The 26,842-nt window shown below is 39.4% G+C and overlaps 2 protein-coding genes across 7 annotated transcripts in view; one reads left to right on the plus strand and one right to left on the minus strand.

Moving 5' to 3' along the window:
• The window catches only part of LOC135200072 (uncharacterized), a 58,281-nt gene extending 56,535 nt beyond the window's left edge, over positions 1-1,746 (minus strand). For 2 of the 3 annotated variants that reach the window (XR_010311198.1, XR_010311197.1), the window contains exon 1: positions 1-1,746. This exon is cut by the window's left edge and continues 831 nt beyond it. Coding sequence is in view for 1 of the 3 variants with exons in the window: in XM_064228355.1 (XP_064084425.1) it covers positions 236-1,618 (1,383 nt within the window). In the remaining 2 variants the exon portion in view is untranslated. The other variant, XM_064228355.1, reaches the window with a different exon arrangement.
• LOC135200074 (DNA repair protein Rev1-like) overlaps positions 1-26,842 on the plus strand; it is a 690,203-nt gene that overhangs the window by 499,592 nt on the left and 163,769 nt on the right. For 3 of the 4 annotated variants that reach the window (XM_064228359.1, XM_064228360.1, XM_064228358.1), the window contains exon 1: positions 17,486-17,860. The exons of the other annotated variant lie outside the window; for it this stretch is intronic. The gene's annotated coding sequence lies outside the window, so the exon portion shown is untranslated. Of the gene's footprint in view, positions 1-17,485; positions 17,861-26,842 lie in introns of those variants that run through there. 4 annotated transcript variants of the gene reach the window in all.

Raw genomic sequence — 26,842 nt, forward strand, 5'->3', positions numbered from 1 at the left:
GGGTCGTTTTGGGTTCCCTGTCTGAGCTGATGAACGCAATATATCCCATCAGCAGAAAACAGCAAAGAGTGGCTAAGTTCATCCCAGGAAGGTTTCTCAGACTTTTCACGAACGCGAACGCCATTAGATGAAGTAATATACTTATGACGGAAAGGGTGATACACATAAGAGAAATGACCGATATCATAATATAACGTGACTTTGTCAGGCACTCATTGATACTAGTTATTCCTACCTTACTTTTGTTATATTTTTTATGGAGACCCTCAGAGGTTCCTTCTGTTGTCAGATTACGTGTGCTTGGTAGAAAACTATTATTCCATATAAAAAACTCGTCACAGGATATGTTGGTTTCATCTTCGTATAATAAAGTTGTGTTTTGATCGAAAACATTTTTCTCGTTGTTTTCCCGAGTAACTGGACCACCTTGAAGTTCATAGTCATAGTTTTTAGCAATACATTTTCCCTCTGTATTTTGCTCCCTTACAGTTTGACAAAGTATGCAAATGTCTTTAGTATTATACAAATGAATGAAAGTTTCATTATCTTTGCAGTTTGCATTTGCCTGTAGATTTATCCTGTGAATGTGTTCAGGAACATGAAGCAAAACTGTTAATGGAGGAATTGGGAAAGATTTGTCTCTTGTATCCTGCTGAACAAACACTAAGCAAGGACTTTCAATTGGGTTGTAATTGCACTCTGCGCAGAACATATTTCTGTATGAAATTGGTGTAACGTTCGTTTTAGCATACACGATGCCACTATTGTTAACTATTTTGCAGTCGCTGTAGTAGTCAACAGGAGCTGAAAGGGAGAGACAAAGATTTTCCACTTCTTTGTTAGTCCAGTTCGCAGCGCAGCTGCTTATGGATGAACTGCACTTATTTGATGGACGAACTTTGTTAAGGTCTAAATTAAAGGAACATTCCATGATGATGTCACTGTTGTTTGAATTCGTTATCAGCCACTTTTTCCTTTCTTTGTTAAACTTTAGACTAGGCTTTATGAGCTTTAACGATTTTTCATCGTCTGTGCCTTCACGAAGGGTTATTCTGTCTTTTCGAAGGTTCAACAAATCTTGTAGCATATTAGTATTATTAGTATTTCCGTCTGACGTTTTGTTATTACTAGTGAAGAAACACTGCATTTTGGAATTCCACACCTCTATATTAACAGCATCGGAATGACACAAAGCGCAGTAGTAATTGGAGTAAGTAAAATTCGTAATTTTACTGGTAACAGGCAGATGTAGAACTGGGTCTCTGCTGTCAGCGATATCCAGAGGTGAATGGTTCCTGCATAACGATTCTACGTCGGTATCCTGCCACTCTTCAGGGCAGGTGTTAAACATGTAACTTCCACCTATGCACTGACGTTTTCCCAGGTTCTGAATCTGTTTGGCCCTATCGTAAGTGGGAGCATCGTAACAACAATCACCGTAGATGATGCACTCCTTATCACACCTGCACATTGGCCCGCTGCTTCCCGAGGTCCTTGAAGAAGCCTCACACGAGTAGTCGCTGGCGCAAGCCGAAGACTTGGAAGTGAAATCGGACACAGACACTCCAGACGCCGCTGGTAGCAAGAGGAGTGACACTAGCAGAAAAGACGATGTCATCGTGCATTCTTAAAATCCTTATCGCTTTGGTAGAGGTTAATAAATGTATGTGCTAAGATTAAGGCTGTAAACAGGGAGGGGGAGCCCTATGGAAGGAAACGCTTCCGCTCCGCACTTCTGCGCATCACGGCCACAAGTTTTCAACTGACTAAGATCTTCTAAGTTTGAGCTGGCAACTCTCTCTCTCTCTCTCTCTCTCTCTCTCTCTCTCTCTCCTCTCTCTCTCTCTCCTCTCTCTCTCTCTCTCTCCTGGTCCTCGTAGTTGTGGTATCCCTCGGCCTCGGCTCACGATTCTTGAGCTTTGGGCTCGATCCTAGTGGAAGGAAGGAATGGTTTAACCGAATTAATAAGATAGGTCTCAGATAGGAATAGACAGAGAGGAAAAGGGTAAATACCACAGACGAATATACTATACCATCTCTTCTCTCTCTCTTCTCTCTCTCTCTCTCTCTCTCTCTCTCCTCTCTCTCTCTCAATAAACAGAACAGTGGAATGAAAAGGTAAAGCCCAAGCAGATGAAGAAATTGAGGCAAAAAGAAATGACTGATGCTGTTGTATACATATATAGCCGGAATTTGTAACTTACTGGAACGAGAGAGAGAGAGAGAGAGAGAGAGAGAGAGAGAGAGAGAGAGAGAGAGGACACGCCCACTCACGACCTAGCTGAAAGGAGGAAAACGTTTCAACCTGGGCATATGACGTCAAAAAATGCTGCATACGATAAGGAACCCTGGTGAGGATGTACATAATCATCAGGTTTGCCTTTATGCCTTGCCATTCCTCTCTAGATTTTCTGTGGAGAAAAATGAAAAGATATAAGATCATAAAATTGCAGTGATTATATATATAATTAATTAATACAACGAACTGAGACCCTTTGCAGCGAGATATAAGATCCTCTCGCGAAAGCATCTACTGCCGACCTTGGCCTGTGGTTTGGCTTGTTGTTCAGGTTTACGGTGTTGCCTTATTCTCTCTTCGCTTGTTGACATGCCCCTAGGGAGGGAGTGCCATCAGTGCACCTCTCAAGGTGCACTGTAGGCATTACTTCAGGTTCTTTGCATGTCTCTTCAGCCCATAGCGGCAACCTGTTATTATAATTCCGTTCATATTCTCTTCCTCCCATCTTACTTTCGACCCTCTCCTAACAATTGTTTCAACATTATTTTGAGCGCTGAATGACCTCCTTTGTTCCAGCACTTGGCCTTTGTCACACTAACTTTTCCTTTCCATGAAGGGACTCATTTCCAATGTGGTTCCGTCTCATAAGATTTTCTGGTTCTCTGTGGGTGGGTTGGGGGAGGCACAATTTTTTTTTTTATAATGCCACAAAAGTCTATTTAACCTATATGTGTGTGTGTGTGTGTGTGCATACACATAAAGCAATGGTTTCAGTGGCATCACTAAGTTTCTTGCAGGAATATCCATACCTTCTGTCAGAGATTTTCGCAATGGCTATGCGCCAGTTTCTTGTGAAGTATGATATATAATAACAATAGTAATAAGCAAAGTTGGACCTTGGGACGGTGGAAGTGACGTCACAACGATGACTGATTAAGAGAAAGAAAAAAAAAGATGGGCAGACACTCCCACACTGTACCCGGAGTTAACCAGACAGGACCAGAAATCTAAGAAAGTGAAAGGAGGGGGAGGAACCGCAATTGGAAGAGAGGATTGGAGAAATATTGTAGACGCTTGAGAGAGAGAGAGAGAGAGAGAGAGAGACCCTTTATACTAATTGTAACTGAGCACAGAAGCAAAATTCAAGAACTGCCACCTGGCTAAGGTTGCGCGTGATACCCTTTATGACGCAATGCCATCTAGCGCCACATAAAATTCTATGAAAGGCCTTTGAGAGATACAGTTAGCACCTTGCGTAATGTCCAGTGGCCCTTGTAACCAGATTTCTTGTTCGTTTTTTGTTTTGCGCGATGGCCATAAGGAAACGAAGGTTACTCAGACCACGAGTATTAATCCTGACTCAGACTAGGAAGAAATGTTCGTCCATCATTCATGGAATTTCGTCAGCAGGATATGGAGCTGTCCCCGTGGTTGCAAGACTGCATTTGCGCTACGGCTTGCCTCTTTTTATACAAGTGAGAAGACTCGTGGCAAGATTTACTATAGCGAGAGTAGAGCATTATTTCTATCATGGGAAATAGTTATTTGGCAACTCTCATCTCTTGCTGCGGCAAATAGAAGGCAAATAGTGTCGAAACAGGTCAAAGAAAACCGATTGTCTTTTTGTATTCCCGCCCTGAATAGATTTAGATCTAACAAATGAGCTGTAGACTGGTTCATTAGGGGATGAATTACATACATTGAATTATTTGTAAAGTAGAAACTATACAGATATCAAGAAAATAGAAGAATTCCAAGCTAACAACTTAGTCCCAACAACTGTTGTGGAAGCATCGATGAAATCTCCAAATAATATATTATTCTTTTAACATTGTAGGTTAAGTAACCTCTGTTCGATTGTTTCTGTTGGCGAGACGACTGGAACGGCGAAGTGGGCGTGGGCGTACAGGTAATTCCAGGTCAGCAGACTCTCCATCGGTGCCATGACTTTCAGCTATTGCAACATCAGTCACCTGGAATAAAAGAGAAGTGGGAGCAACATCAGAGGCCTCACAATCACCAGAAACAAAATCGTCGACAAAGTGGCCAATTATTAACAAATTGACAAAACTTTCTACATCATTGAAAGTTTTGTTCCCTTCAAAAGCACACCACTTTCTTTCCTCTAGCAGCCCCTTCCACTAAGCGACGGACACCAACATCTCCACTCTTAAATATGACAGAGGCACCATTCCATAAAAACTCATCAGTTCAATCACTATTTCTATTTTCTAAGAGGTAAAAGTGTCAGTCAAAGGTTTCATTTTATGTAGCGACATTCGAATCCAACTGAGGAAAGAAACCAAAATGGATACGCACACAATAAAATGGAAAAGAATAATTATGACATGGGAAAAAAGAAAATGTTTTTCACTGCACTTCAGCTTCTCTCGGGGCATCTGTAAAGGGTACAATTGTTTGACAAAGTCTTTTATCACTATTACCTTTCTGGATGGATCTTCTGTGCTATCTCTAGGACCTCCCTTCACAGATCACTCAAAAAGTTCCTGATTTAGAATAGCCGCTCTTCGCCTGCGGTCTCATTTTGTTTGGCGAACGAATAGACACACATGTTCGCATTTTTTAACATCACGATCACATGACTCTCGACCAGCAGCTAGGTCAACTTGCGCACTCGCGCTCTCGCCTCTGAGGCTTGATAATGTTTGCCTTAGTCAACTGTGTCGTTCATTCCATTCGATTCGTGACAAAATCCGTTGCACTCTATATGGAATTTCTGTCGCTTTCATTAGGGCAGTTAACACATGAACAATAATTCTTTTTTAGTTTTTAGCCAGGTACAAGTAATGTTTTTCTTTTCGTTTCTTTTATAGATAAATTTCTTGTGTGACAGAGGGAACCCATTACTTTTCCCACTGACATCCCAATAGTACCTCTGAAGAAGAATTACATTTCCGGACTGTATATAATACATTTTATTATTATTTTCTTAAATTTTATGTTAGCTGTTCTTTATGTTTTATTCATAACTGGATTCTCTTTTCACTTCCATTATTTTAATACTGCTAATTCTTTTATCTGTTGTGTTGTATATAATTGTTTGCTGATTTGTGTTATTACAAAAGAAATGGTCAATTTAAAAAACGTGAAAGAAAGAATTATGTAGAGCTGACGAAAAATTTATGAAACATATAATAATAATAATAATAATAATAATAATAATAATAATAATAAAAATAATAATAAAAATAATAATAATAATAATAATAATAATAATAATAATAATAATAATAATAATAATAATAATAATAATAATAATAATAATAATAATAATAATAATGCCAAAGCACATAAGATCCAACGGTACATGAACAGGAATAAGGGATACCAACAGAACAAACTATTCGGAACCAACCAGAAAAAACTATACAGCCAACTAAGAGGGGAAGACAACCACCAAGAAATTCCTGAAGCCGAACCAAGTAAGAGACTCTGGGAGAACATATGGAGCAATCCGGTATCACACAACAAACATGCAACATGGCTCCAGGAAGTCAAGGAAGAAGAAACAGGGAGAATAAAACAAAGATTCACAGAGATCACGACAGACACAGTCAGACACCAACTAAAGAAAATGCCAGACTGGAAAGCCCCAGGTCCCGATGAAGTGCATGGATACTGGCTCAAAAACTTCAAGGCCCTACACCCACGAATAGCAGAACAACTCCAGCATTGTATCTCAAATCACCATGCACCCAAATGGATGACCACAGGAAGAACATCCTTAGTACAAAAAGACAAGAGTAAGGGTAATATAGCCAGTAACTACAGGCTTATCACCTGCCTACTACTAATGTGGAAGTTACTAACAGGTATCATCAGTGAAAGGCTATACAATTACCTAGAGGAGACAAACACCATCCCCCACCAACAGAAAGGCTGCAGAAGGAAGTGTAGGGGCACAAAAGACCAGCTCCTGATAGACAAAATGGTAATGAAGAACAGTAGGAGAAGGAAAACCAACCTAAGCATGGCATGGATAGACTATAAGAAAGCCTTCGACATGATACCACACACATGGCTAATAGAATGCCTGAAAATATATGGGGCAGAGGAAAACACCATCAGTTTCCTCAAAAATACAATGCACAACTGAATACAATACTTACAAGCTCTGGAATAAGACTAGCAGAGGTTAATATAAGGAGAGGGATCTTCCAGGGCGACTCACTGTCCCCACTACTCTTCGTAGTAGCCATGATTCCCATGACAAAAGTACTACAGAAGATGGATGCCGGGTACCAACTCAAGAAAAGAGGCAACAGAATCAACCATCTGATGTTCATGGACGACATCAAGCTGTATGGTAAGAGCATCAAGGAAATAGATACCCTAATACAGACTGTAAGGATTGTATCTGGGGACATCAGGATGGAGTTTGGAATAGAAAAATGCGCCTTAGTCAACATACAAAAAGGCAAAGTAACGAGAACTGAAGGGATAAAGCTACCAGATGGGAGCAACATCAAACATAGATGAGACAGGATACAAATACCTGGGAATAATGGAAGGGGGGGATATAAAACACCAAGAGATGAAGGACACGATCAGGAAAGAATATATGCAGAGACTCAAGGCGATACTCAAGTCAAAACTCAACGCCGGAAATATGATAAAAGCCATAAACACATGGGTAGTGCCAGTAATCAGATACAGCGCAGGAATAGTGGAATGGACGAAGGCAGAACTCCGCAGCATAGATCAGAAAACCAGGAAACATATGACAATACACAAAGCACTACACCCAAGAGCAAATACCGACAGACTATACATAGCACGAAAGGAAGGAGGGAGAGGACTACTAAGTATAGAGGACTGCGTCAACATCAATAACAGAGCACTGGGGCAATATCTGAAAACCAGTGAAGACGAGTGGCTAAAGAGTGCATGGGAAGAAGGACTAATAAAAGTAGACGAAGACCCAGAAATATACAGAGACAGGAGAATTACAGACAGAACAGAGGACTGGCACAACAAACCAATGGACGGACAATACATGAGACAGACTAAAGAACTAGCCAGCGATGACACATGGCAATGGCTACAGAGGGGAGAGCTAAAGAAGGAAACTGAAGGAATGATAACAGCGGCACAAGATCAGGCCCTAAGAACCAGATATGTTCAAAGAACGATAGACGGAAATAACATCTCTCCCATTTGTAGGAAGTGCAATACGAAAAATGAAACCATAAACCACATAGCAAGCGAATGCCCGGCACTTGCACACAACCAGTACAAAATGAGGCATGATTCAGTGGCAAAAGCCCTCCACTGGAGCCTGTGCAAGAAACATCAGCTACCTTGCAGTAATAAGTGGTACGAGCACCAACCTGAGGGAGTGATAGAAAACGATCAGGCAAAGATCCTCTGGGACTATGGTATCAGAACGGATAGGGTGATACGTGCAAATAGACCAGACGTGACGTTGATTGACAAAGTCAAGAAGAAAGTATCACTCATTGATGTCGCAATACCATGGGACACCAGAGTTGAAGAGAGAGGGAAAAAATGGATAAGTATCAAGATCTGAAAATAGAAATAAGGATATGGGATATGCCAGTGGAAATCGTACCCATAATCATAGGAGCACTAGGCACGATCCCAAGATCCCTGAAAAGGAATCTAGAAAAACTAGAGGCTGAAGTAGCTCCAGGACTCATGCAGAAGAGTGTGATCCTAGAAACGGCCCACATAGTAAGAAAAGTGATGGACTCCTAAGGAGGCAGAATGCAACCCGGAACCCCACACTATAAATACCACTCAGTCGAATTGGAGGACTGTGATAGAGGAAAAAAATAATAATAAAATAAAATAATAATAATAATATAATAATAATAATAATCACAATTGAAAAAGAAACCCACAAAATCACTTTGTAACTTGTTTACTTCTAAGTATTTACATTTAATTTTACTCCACACTCGAGTATTTTCAGGCCCTAACTGTGGCCCATTTTCAAGAGATGTTTGTGATGTTAGCCTGGGTCAAGGCCCAGCAGTCTTCTGGAACTTCTACTCGTTGAGTTGTCATGTATGTGATGGCTGTTCTGGTTTCCTTGAGAGTTGCCAATCCCCTCTTGTCGCTCTGATATCCTGAACTGATGGTCAATGGGATTAACCCTTGTGGTAAGGGTGTGGTCACCAAAAGTCTGTTGGGCAGGAAACCTAATCTCCAGGTCAGCAGGGTCAATCTTAGCTTCTTTTAATATCAAAGCTCGGCTTATGGGATCTTCTGAGGTAAAACCCTTGTTTCCTTCTATTACTTTAATCTCTCTGATGAGTGCACCTTCCACTACCCTCCTGTGACTAATTTTGTTGCTTTTGTATATAAGCCTAGTGTTTTTGAAATCCATCCTATGGTCATTTTCCCAACAATGCCTAGCTATAGCACTCCCCTGAGAGTTAAGCTGTACTGCCCTTCTATGTTCTTGGATTCTAGTCCTTATTCCCCTACCTGATTCCCCCACATATCTGTCTCCACAATTGTTGCAATTGATTATGTATTCCCCCGCTACATCATCTGTATTACTGTCTTCTCCTTCCAATTTATTTTTACATACTTTGTTTTTTACGGTATTATCAAAGGTATATACAAATTTATATTTACTTTCTTTCATTTTCGAAGTGATTTGTTTCATTTTTGGCATAAAAGGGAGGGCAACTATTTTCTTGTTTTCTTTATTCCATGTACTCTCTACATTTGCTCTGTAAAAAAATTTTCTAGCTTTGTTGAGTGCCTTTTTTCTGAATCATTCCGGGTATGCTAATGCATCGAAGCTTTTATCGATGTAATTTATTTCTTGCTCTATCTTGTAAGGGTCACACGGTCTCATTGCCCTAAGAAATAAACCTGTTAGAACCCCTATTTTTATATCATGACTGTGAAAAGAGAAGAAATGAATATATGAGTTTGTATGCGTGGGCTTTCTATATGTGCTGAATTCATATCCTTTTTCTTTTCCTTCTATGAGTATGTCTAAAAAGGGCAGTTTATTATTGTTACTTTTCTCTAAAGTGAACTGGATATTATTATCATACTTATTGAGTTCATCTAGAAAAGTTTCTATTTCATTTTCATCACCTTGCAGAATAGCAAAAATATCATCCACATATCTCCACCATCCTTGCAGTTTTAAGTTAGGGACATTAACATTAGGAACTAGATTAGTTTCGAAATATTCCATATAGATGTTAGCGAGTATAGGTGATAATGAGGACCCCATAGCTACTCCATATTTCTGTTTGTAAACTTGTCCCTCAAACGTGAAATAAGTATCACTGACACACAATTTAATCAACTCAAGGAAGACGCCTATTTCGATGTTTGGATTGAAAATACCCTCATTATGTTTTGTCTGAAGAATTCTAATCTTTATCTAAGGGGACATTGGTGAATAATGCTACTACATCAAAACTAACCATGTGTCCCTTTATATTCTTTTTCTTAACTTTGTCTATGAAATCTACTGAATGTTTAATATGGGATTCTGAAAATATACCTAAGTATATTCCTAGTTCTCCAGCTAACCACACAGCTAAGTTTTTGTTAGGAAATTTCCTACTAGAAACAATAGGGCGTAGTGGACAGCCCTCCTTGTGTATTTTGGGCTGCCATATATATATGCAAGTTCAGGTAATTTACTTGAGAATAATTTATTGCATAGCATATCCTTCCCATTACCTAGTCTACTGATTATTTTCTTCACATTCTGATTAAAGGTATTCTGAAGCTTTTGGATTGTTGGAGGATTCTGTATTTTAGCATAAGTAGTTTCATCATCTAGTTACCTGTACATTTTAACCCTATATTCTGAACTATTCATGATAACAATACTACCCCCTTTGTCAGCTTTCATAATTCTAATATCTTTGTAGCTTTTTAATCCCTTCAGAGCGATACTAAATCTCCTTGGCAAGATATCTCCAAGTTTACTTTCATTACTCCGTATCATCACTCCTCTCAGAAAAGGAACTAAATCATTCTGATGTTCAACATTAAGGTAGTTATTCTTGCTGTTGAATTCTAGTTTAATATTGTTTGTAGTCCCTGCACAGAAATTTAATCCTAGCTCTAGTGCTGCTGTTTCATCCCTAGTCAATAATCTACTTGAGATATTCTTTATATTATCCATATTGCTAAATTTTATCCAAACTGAATTACTGAATAAACTCTCAAACTTATTTTTAATGTTGACTATGTTACGATTTGTATCAAAGTTTACTCTACTGTTGACCTGCCCAACAATTTTTTTGTACCACTCACCCCTTATGGTCTCTTGAAGTGTGTTTTGTGTACTCCTTACACCAGCAAATGCAGCTTCTTTCTTCTCCCTAAGCTCTTGCAACTGATCCTTGATGTATCCTTCTTGAAAACTGCTGAATGCTTCTCCACTCCAGGGTCTTCTTCCAATCCTGCCATATGTTTTTGGACACACTTTGTTCTTCAAACATTCACTTATAAACCAGATCTTATTTTTCATGGCTTTGGCTTTGTAAAGTTGTGTTTCATATCTTCTTGCATAATGAACAGCTTCAGACTAAACATAATGAGGGTATTTTCAACCCAAACATCGAAATAGGCGTCTTCCTTGAGTTAATTAAATTGTGTCAGTGATACTTATTTCACGTTTGAGGGACAAGTTTACAAACAGAAATATGGAGTAGCTATGGGGTCCTCATTATCACCTATACTCGCGAACATCTATATATTAGGGCTTGTGCCTTGTATGATAAGGCGCCCTATGAGGTAATGTTAGACTTGCGATAATCTTACGCTAAGTCGGTTGGTATTGCACTTCCATCTTCAATGGAGTGTTTTGGGGTTTGTAGATCACTTACGAAGTCGGGATTATCTTCTTGTTTATGACGATGATGTGTTAAACTCATAGTGAGGAGGTTCTTGTAGAAAACACGAAGTATTAAAATATATATATTCTTCTGAAGTTTTACATGGTGAAGATCAGGTATGATTGTACAAGTCTTCTAATGACGATAGCTTGATCGCTTCTGCCAATGATGATGGCTAATCCTATTCCTCTACATGATAAAGCTTAGGTAAAGAGGTACAGGTCTTCTAATGACGATAGCTAACTCTGTTCTGCCTGTCTACCATCTCTGTTACAAGTTATGAAGGAACAGACAGTAGTTCGAACATATGAACATACATACAAATGACATAGTTTCATACGAACACACAATCAAAATGAGACACGCTACAGATCACGTAGGCCGTTTGAATTATAGGTCGGGGTAGTTGTCTCAAGCAGGGAGCTTGGACTAATGTTTATAAACAATTGAATGACTACAGGTGACGGCATGTTATCTTAGCCTACATACTTATTGTATACGTCATCTTTAGCGTCTCTAGTCTGATCACATTCCTGCAAGCAATCTTTTATATATATGGACTAACATTCCATATTTTTATTATGTAAACACTTACATATATAGAATATTTCGAAACTAATCTAGTTCCTAATGTTAATGTCCCTAACTTAAAACTGCAAGGATGGTGGAGATATGTGGATGATATTTTTGCTATTCTGCAAGGTGATGAAAATGAAATAGAAACTTTTCTAGATGAACTCAATAAGTTTTATAACAATATCCAGTTCACTTTAGAGAAAAGTAACAATAATAAACTGCCCTTTTTAGACATACTCATAGAAAGAAAAGAAACAGGATATGAATTCAGCACACATAGAAAGCCCACACATACAATCTCATATATTCATTTCTTCTCTTTTCACAGTCATGATATAAAAATAGGGGTTCTAACAGGTTTATTTCTTAGGGCAATGAGAAAGTGTAACCCTTACAAGATAGAGCAAGAAATAAATTACATCGATAAAAGCTTCGGTGCATTAGTATCATGTACTAACGTAATTGGCATTGCTTTTGCTTTATTTTTTCTCAGCCTTGTTACTGCTTTTTGTTATATTTTGTTATATGTAAAATTAGCGTAAGGAAATTAGTTTTTAAGGTTTTAGTAAGCTTTACTTTGGTCTCGGCTGAGCGTCAAGCGAACTGCTTGTTAAACCTCCTCCCCGCTCGTTAAATGATTGTGAGCATCTTATTAATGCTAGTTTCTTATTTTTTCTTTTTTTTTTATCTTTCGAGTGGTTGGTGAAAAGGACACCAATGATGATATTGGAGGGGCGCGACTTTTTCCCGAGAACAGTTCGGGCTCGCTATTCTCCCCGCATGGTTGTGCAGCTGGCATATTTTTCTTTGTCGCCCTTCGAAGGATTTGTCGCCGTCAGTGCTGGAGGCGCAGGGGCATTTCTGCCATCTGTGGTGACTTTCCTCCTTACAGGGTGTACTTTCCGCTCGGGCTCTTATATCGGCGCTGGATCCCGACAGAGTGGACGTGGGAGGTGGGAGGGACATCACTGTGTTTGTCTACGACGTCCTTCTGAGCTGCAGCGGTGGGGGCATTGAGGCCCGTGAAGGTGCAAGTAGGGCGGTTGCTACCAGGTAGGGAATTTCCCCTGTGTTTTGGTTGGGAGCACGACAGACTCGTTCCCCATGGCATTGGTGACCTGTGTAGCTGCACGCCCTTCGGATAGCTGAGTAATTGGCCTGGTACGAGGCATTGTCTCGGTGAATGTAAGAGATCACGGCTCCCCTGTATTTCGGCCTTCAGCAAGGCGACTGTTTAGCCTGAATCGTTTGGGCATCCATTCAGCCCTTATTCAGTGTGAGGAGCTCTTCCCGAGTATTTGTTTGTTTGTTTGTTATTCTCGTATAGTGAGTCATTCGAGACTGTTGGCATTTCTTATTGCCGCTTTATATAGTTATTTTTGACTGAATTGACCTTCAAAGGTTAGCGTACATTTATATATATATATATATGCCAGTCTTTGTGTATATCTTGTCACGAGTGATGCTGTAATGTAATTTTCGTTATTTCTTGTGGATATTATCTATTAAGATGTTTGATGCTCGTTATATTTAAGATTTAGTTTATAATTGTAGGTAGGAGAATTAAGTTTTCCCCCTGTTGGTCTCTTACTTCTTTCCTCTCTGCTTAGTTATAGGTATTGGTTTATATTTATGTTGGTGTTGGGCCCATTTTGCTAATTTATGCAGTATATTTCTCAATATTTTCTGTCTAGGGTTTAGTGTTAGTGTTTAGGAACTCCTACGGGAGTAGTAAGGACTAAGTTGTGTCCTGTATAGTCACAAGGCTGACTTTATTATTCTTTTGCTTTGTTTGTTAATAAATATTGTTGAGTTTTCCTGTGTGTTTTTGTCTCCGCTGACTGAATTTATCTGGATACTTGGTAAGATCACTGTCCTCTCTATTCTTGTGCAAAAGAACTTGCACCCCGGCCCAACAAGGGTCGTAACAATTAGCATACCCGGAATGGTTCAGAAAAAGGGCACTCAACAAAGCTAGAAAAATTTTTTACAGAGCAAATGTAGAGAGTACATGGAATAAAGAAAACAAGAAAATAGTTGCCCTCCCTTTTATGCCAAAAATGAAACAAATCACTTCGAAAATGAAAGAAAGTAAATATAAATTTGCATATACCTTTGATAATACTGTAAAAAAACAAAGTATGTAAAATTAATTGGAAGGAGAAGACAGTAATACAGATGATGTAGCGGGGGTATACATGATCAATTGCAACAATTGTGGAGACAGATATGTGGGGGAATCAGGTAGGGGAATAAGGACTAGAATCCAAGAACATATAGAAGGGCAGTACAGTTAAACTCTCAGGGGAGTGCTATAGCTAGGCATTGTTGGGAAATTGACCATGGGATGGATTTCAACAACAGTAGGCTTATATATAAAAGCAACAAAATTAGTCACAGGAGGGTAGTGGAAGGTGCACTCATCAGAGAGATTAAAGTAATAGAAGGAAACAAGGGTTTTACCTCAGAAGATCCCATAAGCCGAGCTTTGATATTAAAAGAAGCTAAAATTGACCTTGCTGACCTGGAGATTAGGTTTCCTGCCCAACAGACTTTTGGTGACCACACCCTTACCACAAGGGTTAATCCCATTGACCATCAGCTCAGGATATCAGAGCGACAAGAGGGGATTGGCAACTCTCAAGGAAACCAGAACAGCCATCACATAAATGACAACTCAACGAGTAGAAGTTCCAGAAGACTGCTGGGCCTTGACCCAGGCTAACATCACAAACATCTCTTGAAAGTGGGCCACAGTTAGGGCCTGAAAATACTTGAGTGTGGAGTAAAATTAAATGTAAATACTTAGAAGTAAACAAGTTACAAAGTGATTTTGTGGGTTTCTTTTTCAATCTTCAGAAGGAAACTGAAAGAAGTTTTTGTTTTGTTAATAATAATAATAATGAAGCCATGTTCTTCAAGAGTAAGGATGAAAGAAACCCCTTTTCTTGTGTTAAGTCACAGTATTTCTATCAGTATACCAAGACTCAACACAAGAAAAGATCTTCATATCATACTATAATGGGCGTAATGTCTGTCTGTCTGTCTGTCATTCAATCACGGCCAAACGGCTGGTCAGATGGGCATGAAACTTGGCAGGGTTATGGTGGGGACCCCTACGATGGTTTGTAATAGGGTTTCATCCAACCTACCCCACTCCTTTGTAGGGGGTGGGGGTGAGAAGGGATTCCCTGAAACAAACTGAGTCGTTTCTGAGCGTGAAATAAGGCTGGTTATTCCCGTAGACTTAGTTAATTTACGAATTTTCATACATAATTTCTGTACAACTTCCCCAGAGAAAGTCGCGAATATTTCAGCTCGGACACAATAGAAGATGAAAATTATCATCAATATCCGCAAGATTTTTTGAATAACTAAAATCCATCGGGACTGCCAGTGCACAAAATAACGTTGAAGAAGTACTGCCCGGTAATGTTGCTTCGGAATTTCGATCCTGCCAATGGACATTGCAATGGAACGAGGTACACTGTTATGGAGCTAAACTCTCATGTCAATCGAAGCAGTGATGGCAACGGGCCCTCACACCGGCAAACCTCTGTTCATCCCCCGGATTCCTCTGATGCCTTCGGACAACCAGTTTCCATTCCAGTTATGGCGCAGGCAGTTTCCCATCAACCTGGCCTTCTCATTCACTGCAAACCTCGCAGGGCCAGACTTTGGATCGTGTTGGTGTGTTTCTGCCGTCACCCATGTTCACGCATGGCCAACTGTATGTGGCGATGAGCAGAGCAACTGACTCTGCCAACTTGAAATTAAGTTGTGGACAAACTGATAATACTGTGTACAAAGAGGTTCTGTAGTAGGTATGTATAAAAATCGCCCTTATTTTAATATTGCTGAACAAATAGTACATATAAATTTTTCACTAATGCACCCGTATTTTATCACTCATCGTAGATGGGTAAGTTTGCTAATAATAATAATAGTAGTAGTAGTAAACATTTTCAACTAAAAAAAAAAAGAAACACTTTAGAAATTGACTGTCTCTCTCCCTTACACACACGTGGTATTGTTTGTCAAGGAAACTGTCAAGTATTGCTAATCAGTGAACACCCTACACCATAACCACTCTCTAGTTAGTTAGTTAGTTTATTGACAAAATATACAATACATTATGTAAATAACAAATTTATACAAGAGCGCATTATTTTAATTATAAAAATCATTAAGAACAAAACAAAGTAGTTTTTATATATATTTTGTCCAAAATAAAATATCAAACATACAAATTCTACAGCTGGTGGGGGAATATCTTATAAAGTTCTTGTAAACAACTACATCGATTTCTTTATAATTCAAGGACTTCCTTGCATTATTTTCCGCTGGCACTTTTTGTGCGTAAGTAGGTTTGTTTCAACTTAAGGGCAACTGATCGACTTACAAGGTCCTTAATAGCTTCAACATCCTCGTGAACATGAAGTTTTTTTTCTTATTAAACTTAAACACTTTCTTTTAGCCAAACACAAGTCAGTTGCTGAAACCCATCTTCCTTGTCTGTATGTTAAATTGCCTTTTAAGATTTTTTCTCGAAACTGGAGATTATTTAATATCACTAAATCGTTGTTATTACAAATATTAATAATGGCCCTAGCATGATTATTAGTCACTGCATACATCTAACCTATCAGAATACTGGTACTTTCGACCGTCTTCATTCTTAATACAGGGTGTTCCTGTTCTTCCATTAAAATCGTGAGGGCTCCCTTCTCCCCATCTTTTCTCATACCCTATAGTAGCTCAAATAAGTTGCTTCCTATCCGATCCCAATTCTAGTATTTTACTTTTTTTCCAAAGAGATTAATAACTGTATTAGAAGAGACCCTTAAACCAAAGTGCTCTGCTACACCACATTGCTGCACTTATAAGAAAATAGTAAAGATATTTTTATATATTCCTTTGTAAAACTTCAGACCAATATCATGGCCCTATTCTGGCCCATGAAGCCATGGTTTAAACCAATTTAAATTTTCTGCACTACATAAGGATGATTTCATATTAATGAGGAAAACAGCAGTACTTTTGTGCTTAAGATGGAAGTTAGGATTTTTCCACCGTGTTCCTATGGAAAACAGTGGATCCTTCTTGTGTTCCCATCATAACCAAGTGGCGCCTTGGTTGGAACTAACTTGAATCTACAACTGCATATCTTTTGTCATTTATTGCCACTGCCAGTAGTTACAGAATAGTTTTCGTTATTCCTTAATTATCCCATCATGGAGGGGGCGTTTGGTCTCTATTTGAACAAAATTGAGTTCCCTTTACCCAAGAGTACTACATTTTTCCCACTTGTTTTAATTAATAGACCCGGTATTTGTGATGGTCACTTAGACGCCAAATATAAATACGTACAGACGACGGTGTATGACATTTTGATTAGAAAATTTCACCTCCTAATGCTTGGCTGTGCTTAAATGAAACACGGTGAGTTAGTTTCTGCTGTTCATCTTTATTTTACCATATCAGCCTGTCTTCCAGGTGAGATACAGACACAAACCTCTCGCAAATCCTGTTTCTTAACGAGTTCATCATGTCAGACTTGACTGCTTAAATCCTTGCTTTGACAATAATTGAAATAGTTTGCGTTGACTTTTTGTTGGGAATATGACAAGTAACATCATACTGAAAGTCAGGCCAAAGTTCACGACTTTGTTTATTGCAATTATTCGTTACTGGTGGTGACACGTAAATGTCATAAAATACGAGATTTGAACTGGGTTGTTTAGGGGAGAGTGTTATTGAGGGTCGTTTGTTTTGAGAGAAGTTGAGTAGGTGCGATATATTTAAACTAATGGTGCTGTCTTAAACTTCTTGAAAGTTATTTATTGGTATATTATTGACATTATGTTATATTTGTATGTTTGAACGATGCATACTTGCAAAAAATATTAAAAATTCTATCGTGAGTGTTTCTTAATTATCTTCGAACGCACCTTTCTTCTGGAAATCCGTCGCCACAAGGTACAAGTTGGATCAAGATTCAAGAGTGAGGACGACTCGGGAATCAAACTGGTAGTCGAGTAGTTCACACTTCCTCCCGTTTGTGTGTTGAATTTACAATTACTAACATGGTTTGTTCCTCCCTCAGTGTTCATCACACATCTGCAATGAAAGTACTAACCGCGATCCCCTTTAGATGCTACGTACCCTTTTCTACAAGGTAAATATGAGTGATGTCGTTGTTAGGCTAGGCTATTTTACAAGGTTAGCCTATCCCCGAGGGTTTGTAGCTTACTGTCGTGTCTTAACTTGGGCTAGCTAGGCCATGCATAAGGTGAAGCCAGCGTTGCCGAAATGCCGAATTTCCCCCGATTTGCCGAGAAAAAACTCTACAGGCGGAGAACCAGACCTTCAATGCCGAGAAAAATCGGCGCCTGCTTGTTCATGCCGAGACTCGGCATTCTTCGAGGGGATTGATTTATCGTCTCAAATAAATTTGAATACTTTTTTTTTTAATTAGTTAATGTCTTTTTATGTAAGATTGGGTAGAAAATGATTATTACTACATTATTATTACATAATATATGTGTAAATTCTTTAAGAGATTCCACTTAATAGGCGTTGAAAACGTTCAACCCTTCAGTGACGGTAAGGAAATTAGCATAAAACAGATATTAAATCTGGAATTAGTAAAATATATTCTCAAACATACTTATACCCTTATATGAAGAAAAATAATAAAAAATTTTTGTTTTATTATATAGCCTATATGTTCTATAATGTTGATTATAAAACTGAGTAGGTTACATATCTACCTATATTTGTGTAATTTCTGTTATAAAAAAGTTTATCTATAAAACTTAATATGTATATATCATTGTTGTTTTGGTTGTAATTGTGTATATACATAGCTAATATATACTTTTGTTGAATGATGATGAATATAAATCGATGAGGTGTTGCATAAGATTGGTTTATTTTCTTAAAGTACCCCGGGGCCATAAAATGAATCCGTTTTCTATAAGATGCGATTTTAGTATGCAGAGCTATCGGCAACGCTGGGTGAAGCTTAGGTATTATAGGGTAAACAACCGCAGACGATCCATCGTTATCGAGCTGGCCAGGCCTTATTCACTCTATATTTAAATTTAATTGGTGAAACAAGAATACAATTACAACTTTAAGCATACCATTCAAAAGATTGAAGTTTTGTCAACATAATGTAATATATGAAAACCCCATACGAACTAAAATAAGCATGTGAGCTCTTCGTAAAATATGTTTTCAAGGCAGTTGTGTTGCTGGCCGTTCTAACCACAGACAATCCACCATCTTTCCCAACCTTCCCAGCACTCATTTGAACAATGTTAGTGTATATATGTAACGTTTATTGATCATACTCATGATTGCAGTTGTACTTGGCACAATAAAACATTTTGTTGCCTATATTAGTGAAAGTATGAAACTTTTTATCCCTGGGGTCATAGTTTGAACTGAATTCATTTTTTACCTTGTACCTAATTGGTGATTTTATCCTTACTGCCACCACAACTGAGACTCCACAGTGCTTATTTAATTGTAATTATACACATTTTGGTCTTAATTAATTCCATATTGCACTTGAACCACGTTGCTGTTCCTAAGCACTCACTCCGCAAACACAGTTACTAGCAGCAGACGACTAGGTACACTCTTTATGAGGTGCAAAGCTTTATTCCCTTAATTGTTTACTTTACTCATTATTTAGTTTAACTTTACTTTAAAATGTTTATTTACCTAATTCATGTCTTATTATTCCATTTTTGCAACCAAATTAATCCTGAAAAATTACAGACATTTCTGAAGTACGAGCAGACGACGGCAAAAAGATTCATCGTTGCCAATCTAGTAGAGCTTCACACATACGCTGATGCATTTACAAACGGTTTCCATGAATTCTAGTTGTCATAGTAATGCGGTAATGTTTAAATTACTGTAATATGTATACTATGCTACAAATAAATATGCTAATTTCACTTATTTCCCCAGTTTTATGTAAGTCTTATACCCAGTTTAGAGGGTAAACACATGCCAATTGACAACACAGATAAACAATTGAAGAGAGCAAAACGCCACAAAGAATGCCGTAGTCCCCTTGAATAAGTACAAATAAGTACAGGTTAGAGGTCGGGATTACGATTGTTGTGATGAAAGTGTCCCCGCGTCTATGGGTACAAGTGGTGTGCGGATTTAGCACAGGAAATGGGAATTTTGTTGACACGAGCGACTCCACAAACATCGAGGTGGCATCTATCTTCAAAATATTTGGAGTTGTAAGTAAAAACTTCGAAAGCGTTTTGGGGTAGTGTGCACTGTGTTGGCCACACTTTTCATTACCCTCTGTTTAAATCTTAAAATATGGCCTTAATTTCTAACTTTGGAGAAAATACTTACTTCGAAAGGAGAGTAGAGGTCTTGAGCTCCTGTTATCACCACCAAAAACTCATGACTGATGACCATCTCCGGTGTCAGGACGCATTAAAGTACTTTTTCGAAGGGTGGGCAAAACCGCAGTAGTCGGTGAGTTGGCCAGTCCACTTGGTTGTTTACCCTATGACTGTATCAGGTGGTGATCAAAGAAACGCATTTCCGTTGTTGTTAGGCTAGGTAAATCTTGATAAGAGCTCCGTTTCTTGTGTGCAGAAAAAAAATTAATTTCCAATGCACATGTAGTTGATTATGCTAAAATTTAGCATTTATGTTGGCGCCATTAAGTAATTACATCCCTTTTCCCATCTCACAATCCTGGGGGACCACTGTGGGGAACCGGGGGTGGGGAAGGGGGGGTGATGGCCTGAAATTATGTAATTCCGGTGTAGACACACATGAGGGTACATAATTTTGCAGTTGACCCTTTACTCTGGATACAGAACACTGACCCCTTACATATAAAAGGAATGGCTAACCGAGGCTAGCGCGTGGCGGATCGGCGCAACTGAGGCTAGCGCGTGGCGGATCGGCGCAACTGAGGCTAGCGCGTGGCGGATCGGCGCTACGCGCCTAATCCGCTTTTTTTAATGCTTCTTGGCAAGCACGTATGGGAGCAAGTGGATATCAGCGAACCGCCAATTTTTCTTGTTAATGTGTTCTGTCAGTAAAGAACGTTTGGAGGGAACGGCGTTTAGCGCACATTATCCACATATTTAAATATTCTTGGCAAGCTCGTATGTTCTGGCAAGAATTTGAGTGGAGGATACAATGCAGCAGCAGCTTTGACAAAAGCATGTAGCCTTTGTAAGGGGTCTTGTATCTGTAGTTTAAAATAAGACACTGCTAAATACCCCACAAAAGGTTTTTTGCATGTCCATATTTTGGCACCAAGTTTTTTTACGTCTCCACCGCCTCTCATTAGTGATTGTATGGGCAAATATTTCAGGATCCACAAATCTAACACCGTGATTCACGTGTAGATACTCGTAGCCCTCCTTTGTCAGACAGTCATATGCTTTCCAGCAGTCGGAGATTGTTGTTCTTGGTTCAATATACTCCTTAATGACACCAAGCAACACTTCTGAAATTCGTTGTTCAATGGGAACCGTAAAGCACTACCTAGATTCCCTACAAATGCCCCCAAATACCCACTGACCCTCTATAATTCTCCCCACATTATATTTCCTTTTCCCAAACTTAGACTCATCAATTTCAATTTATTTCCCTTCCCCTCTAATTTTCAATTTATTTCCCTTCCCCTCTAATTTTGTGAGACCGTCTGAATGTCCAGTTCACTATCACCTCCCTACAAAATGAGTACCAATCATTGATGGTCGGATCGCTGATGTGAAGCTCAAAACGACCAAACTTATATGAGAACCAATCGGACACAAATAAAAAACAAAATGTTAAATTGGTTTCAACATCCAAATGAGATTTCTCAAACCATGTGTGTTTGAATATTGACACAAAAATTACACTTCTTTCTCTCTTTCTTGGTGGCTACATAACTTTTATCACAGCGAACGGCGTTTTTGTTGTAATCAAGATGACACTGTGATTGACATGTCAGGCAAATTTGTTCACTTTTAATTAGCCCGTGATTTTGGGCAAAAGTGACCAATCTTTCAATATTCCCATAATAATAATGAATGAAATCTCTAGTTGACTTAACAGTTTTCACACACTAATGGATAACTTTCTTCGGCAGCAAAATCAGAGCGTGAAGATGGTCCTGGCAATTCACTCATGGTGCAGGCCCAACTAACACTTAATTAGGAAAATAGGTATATTTGCCCCCAAAAACAGGACTCGGTAACACTAAATACCTTGTCATTGGTTAAAGTGACTGTACTTGCTTCCCTGTCAGAGAAAACTGAAACATGCTTATTTATGATTGGATATTGTCGAATGATGTCACTTTTTGGGTGGAGTTTTTTTTCGTGATGTCATTCGGAAGGTGTGGTTTCCCCATGACAATTTGAGACTGTGCAGCACACAAACGAACGAACAGGAGCTCAGTAAAATAGGTGATACGACAGAGACAACAACATAGAGGACTTTGTTTTTTCTGTAGGTTCAAATATTCATGTTATTTTTTTTAGACCGACAGGACTTTCCGTCACTAATTTCCTTCTTCCTTAGAACATACTTAATATCTTCTTTCAACTTATGAACACATTTTTACTCAAAATTGGCCGGAGCACTTCTTAAGATTTACCTTAGGCCAATTATTTAGGGAGTGGATATTGTCACCGCACAGTGAAAATAATTTCAGAACTTATTCTCACCGCACGCTCTTTTCAACCTTTGTCCTACGGGTGTCGCCATTTTCGCAGTGAAAATAAATTTTAAATATGTTCACCTCCTGAAAGTGTTTCTTGAATTTATACATGAAAAAAAATGTCAATTATTCTTGCTGCATGCTTTTTTTTGCCATTGCATTTTTTAGCAGTGCTTTTATACTGAAATTTGTAATAAAATGTTGAACTATTGTAAGCAGTAAATATTGCTTTTCAAACTCCAAATTTTGTTTCCAATGATCTATTATAAGCTGTAGTTACAGTTACTGTAATGCTATTTGTTTTAATATATGACATAACTGCTATGCACATTTCATCATCCTGGTTCACACTGGTTGCTCATATTAATGGAAATTGTAAGGTGAATAGATCAGTTGCGTGGCCTCTAGAGATCTATCTATCATCATGCTGTCTTTCATACTCGCAGAAAGACATACAGACAGATCTTAGCTGTAGCTTCCAGACTTCTACAGATAATGCATCAAAGATTTTGGAACAATGCCCTGAAAGTTATGAGAGACTTGAAAGTCATCAAACACTGCAGTATCAATCAAATTTGAAGAAATTGTTGGCCAATGGTTGAAATGAGCATGCAGTGAGAATATGTGGCGGTGAAATTATTTTCCCCGCATAGTGACTATCCACTTCGAATTATTTATGTTTCCAGGCCTTTTTAGGACTAAGCTTATCCTATGTTGTTCAACAATTTAATTAGATGGGACTCGGGAGAAATGGGTCTAAGGCTATAGATTAGAGCAAAGCCAAAAACTAGTGATTCACACCAAACAAGAATCCGTGACTCACAAGGTAGTCTAAGCTGTTGGAAAAGTGTATGCAGTAATGTAATTAGTGTCAGTTTTACAACTAACTTAGGACAGTGAGTCTTACCCACCCAAGGCATTTGGTCCCCACTTATCCTAATCTAACTTTGGACTCTCTTTCCTACCTTATTGAAGAGATTTGGTGATAGTGCAACAAATTGTAGAAATAACCAAGTTTGCCCTATCTAAATGCATCAAAAATCATACGTTTAATAAATGTACCAACACCACCATTACTAAATGTAAAAATTGTGAGAAGAAAGGCAATAATGAGACTAAACATAAAACATATGATAGATTACAAATTCAAAAAAAGCTAAAGGTTTTATTCTGCAGGAGCTATGATACTGATGAGAAAATACTAAAAGACAATTATAAAATATAACAAGCAACTTATTTAGAAAGCGTACAAGAACCTGCCTGAGAGGGAAAACCATTTTTTTGGAGGGCCGTACATAAAACCAAAGTCTAATTTACCTGGAGTGCCATTAGGCATAGCATAGAGTAAAATATAGGGATGCAACAACCCATTTGAATTCTACCTTCCCAAACTTTGCATAGGGCACCATAGGCCTTTGGCAGTCTCTGCTGACCCCTCCCCCGACCCCCTTCCCCATGCCCTAAACTGACATATAGGGTTATTAATTATAAAAGTGCAGTATAGAAATTCATTCCAACCTGACTTTGTAGGAAGTGAACTTTTGATATTAATAAACATTACCTTAATATAATTTATCTAGCCCTAAATCCCCAAAAACCGCACCAAAATTTACCACATTGGCAACCCTGTTACCTCCTATTCTGTCCGCCAGTTGGCAACACTGTCGTTGACAGATACGAAAAACCTTCCCTCAAATCAGTTGTTAACGAGCGCCCGTGTTGTTTACATCACGGCCGCTCTTTATAAATTTCCTTAAACATTTTTGTGCCTTTAAAGCTTTCATTATTTGTTAAATGAGACTTTATATGAATTACCACTCACGCATTACATCACGAAATAGTGAATTAACTTTGATTTCTGTAGTGGTTCTTATCTTAAATTACGAACTTTTGCGCGACCCGGAAACTACTGACCTGTCCAATTCTACAATGGATTACCAAGAAATTACGATGCTTCCTTCTGCCAGCAACATCCAGGAACTGCCCGGTTTGTGGGACAAGGATGAGTAGCAGGGAGTATGAACCACATGACATTTGTAGCTCTTGTCGTGGACAGGTTTGTGACTTAGACTTCTTCTCGTTTGTGGACGTATGTAAGCCGCCCTGGTCTGACGAGGATATGACTGCTTATATGAAACGCCAAACAATCTTGCAGCGTAAAAGATCGGTTAAGGAGAAAAAGAAATAGATTGCTAGAACTGTATCTAACGAATTCTTTGACTTGGGCGCTCATGATTCTGGCTCTTCGTTTTCGGTATCGTACGACCTCCGACTCCAAATTAATTGATGCTTTGCCCCCTGTACAACCGGTAATTAGTGAAGTTATTTCTGATGTAGATTCGAAGATTTTGGCAATGGAAACTACCTGGAAACAGAATTTTAAGAAATTACAGCTTAGTCTAGATAGAGATATTTCTGCTAAGTTTAACAATCTGTCAGAGAATTTTCAAGAAGCCTTTACTAGAAATGTCTAACACACTTTTAGATTCATTTTCAGCTCCTCGTCAGGTACCTATCGACAGCACCATGGGTAACGGTGCGACAGATACCCCGGCTTGTGAACCCCGTCGTGGCGAAGGCCTAGGGGGAATCCGGTCCGGGCAGGTGCCTAACGAATCTTTACCCAACGTGTCCCCTGTTAGTCCCGTAACAGTGCCAAAGGGCGCTTATTTAGGAGAAGGGGGGAGGGATATTAGTGTCAGACCTAAGATAGCTAGTCGTCAGGATTTTACTTCAGAGGAAGTTTCTAAGTTAGGATCTGACGATGATGATGATGATGACGCGGATTCGTGTGATATTGATGTTTGTTTCCTCGAATGGATGTCATGATGTAGAATTCAAGAAACTTTTGATTTAATTTTGAGTTTTCTTCCTCAGGCGAGGCCTAAAGAGCAGAAGCAGCCTCCGCCTCGTTGTATTACAGAAGGGATTTTTCTTGACGGTCCTTCCCGGTCACAGGAATTTTTACGTTTTCCCTTTGCCCAGAGGTTCGCGAGAGTGAGGGCGGACGTTGCCGCTAAACTTTCGAAGGTGATCGGGGAAGGGAAGAGGAAGCTCTCTTCTCTTCTACGACACCGGAGAGGAGTTTACCAGGTTGCGGGTGATTCTTCATTCTCTCGCCCCCCAAGCCAAGCCAAATCCTGATTTTGTCCGACTTTCAAGTCAACCCTTGCCTTCTAAGGCTTCGTCTCTGTCTCAATTGAAGATTTTATTGCTATGGAGGCTATTATGAGCTCCTTACAAGAAGCTCAATCCTTCAATATGTGGGTCCTCGGAGGGCTTTTAATGTATATCAAGGACTCCGGGTTTGTTCCTCCTGATGCTCCTCTTTTTGAGAAATTCTGCTCATCCATTTCAATCGCTTCTGTACATCAGAACGAGCTTGCTGCTTCAATGCAGGCCTTTCTTGTTTCTCTAAGGCGTAACCTGTATTTGTCGCAGTTACCCTCCTCTGTATCGGAGATTCAGAGAACCCGTCTGTTGTCCTCTTCTCCTTTTGGCGATTTTCTTTTCGATATTTCTGTGCTTTCTGAGGTTTTGAAGGAACATCAAGGTGATGCCTCTTCCCAAGCTCACTGGGCCTTATCAAGAGCTTTTTCCTCTGGTCTTCCTCCCGTTCCTTCAAGGAGTAAGCGTAAGTTTAGGACCAGATCTGTACCTTCTGCTCCAGCCCAACAACCTCCTTCTGGCTCTTTTTTCCAGAGTACATCTCGGCTTGCTTGGTGCCTCTTCTTCATCCTCTGGTGCTCACCCTTTGAAACGCGGGAGAGGTTCTTGGCGTGGCTCTAAGGGCAGAGAAAGAGCTCAACCTCCAGGAGGACCTTCTTCTTCTTCTTCTTCCTTGTCTCTGCGTAAGAATTTTCGGAAGTAGGAGTCATCACCTCGCCTGGAGACCGCAGTAGGAGCTTGTCTCTCCCGCCATTGGTCAGCTTGGCAGGGGAGAGCGGTGGATGCTTGGGTGGTGGAGGTCCTGAAGGAAGGTTACGAGATCCCTTTTGTTTCCAGACCTCCACTTTCCAATCGTCCTCTCGAGTTCAGCAGTTATTCCCCTCACTCAATCAGGGGTCAAGCCTTGGAGAAGAGAGCTTTCGGCCCTCTTGGAGAAGGATGCCATAGAGCGAGCTCCTCCTTCTCCCGGGTTTTACTCTCGGATGTTTGTAGTTCTAAAGGCCTCGGGTGCCTGGCGCCCCATCATAGATCTTTCGGTTTTGAACAAGTTCATTCTAAAGTCCAAGTTCAGGATGGAGACGGTCCAGACTGTTCTTTCATCCGTCAGGAGGGGGACTGGATGATTTCCATCGATCTGCAGGATGCTTATCTGCAAATCCCCATCCATCCAAGAAGCAGACCTTACCTTCGGTTTTTCATGGACTCGGGAGTGTTTTCCAAGTTCAAGACCCTTTGTTTCGGCCTCACCACTGCTCCACAGATCTTTTCTCGGGTGATGGC

The sequence above is a fragment of the Macrobrachium nipponense genome, chromosome 26, assembly GCF_015104395.2.
Source record: "Macrobrachium nipponense isolate FS-2020 chromosome 26, ASM1510439v2, whole genome shotgun sequence".
NCBI classification, from domain to species: Eukaryota; Metazoa; Arthropoda; class Malacostraca; order Decapoda; family Palaemonidae; genus Macrobrachium; species Macrobrachium nipponense.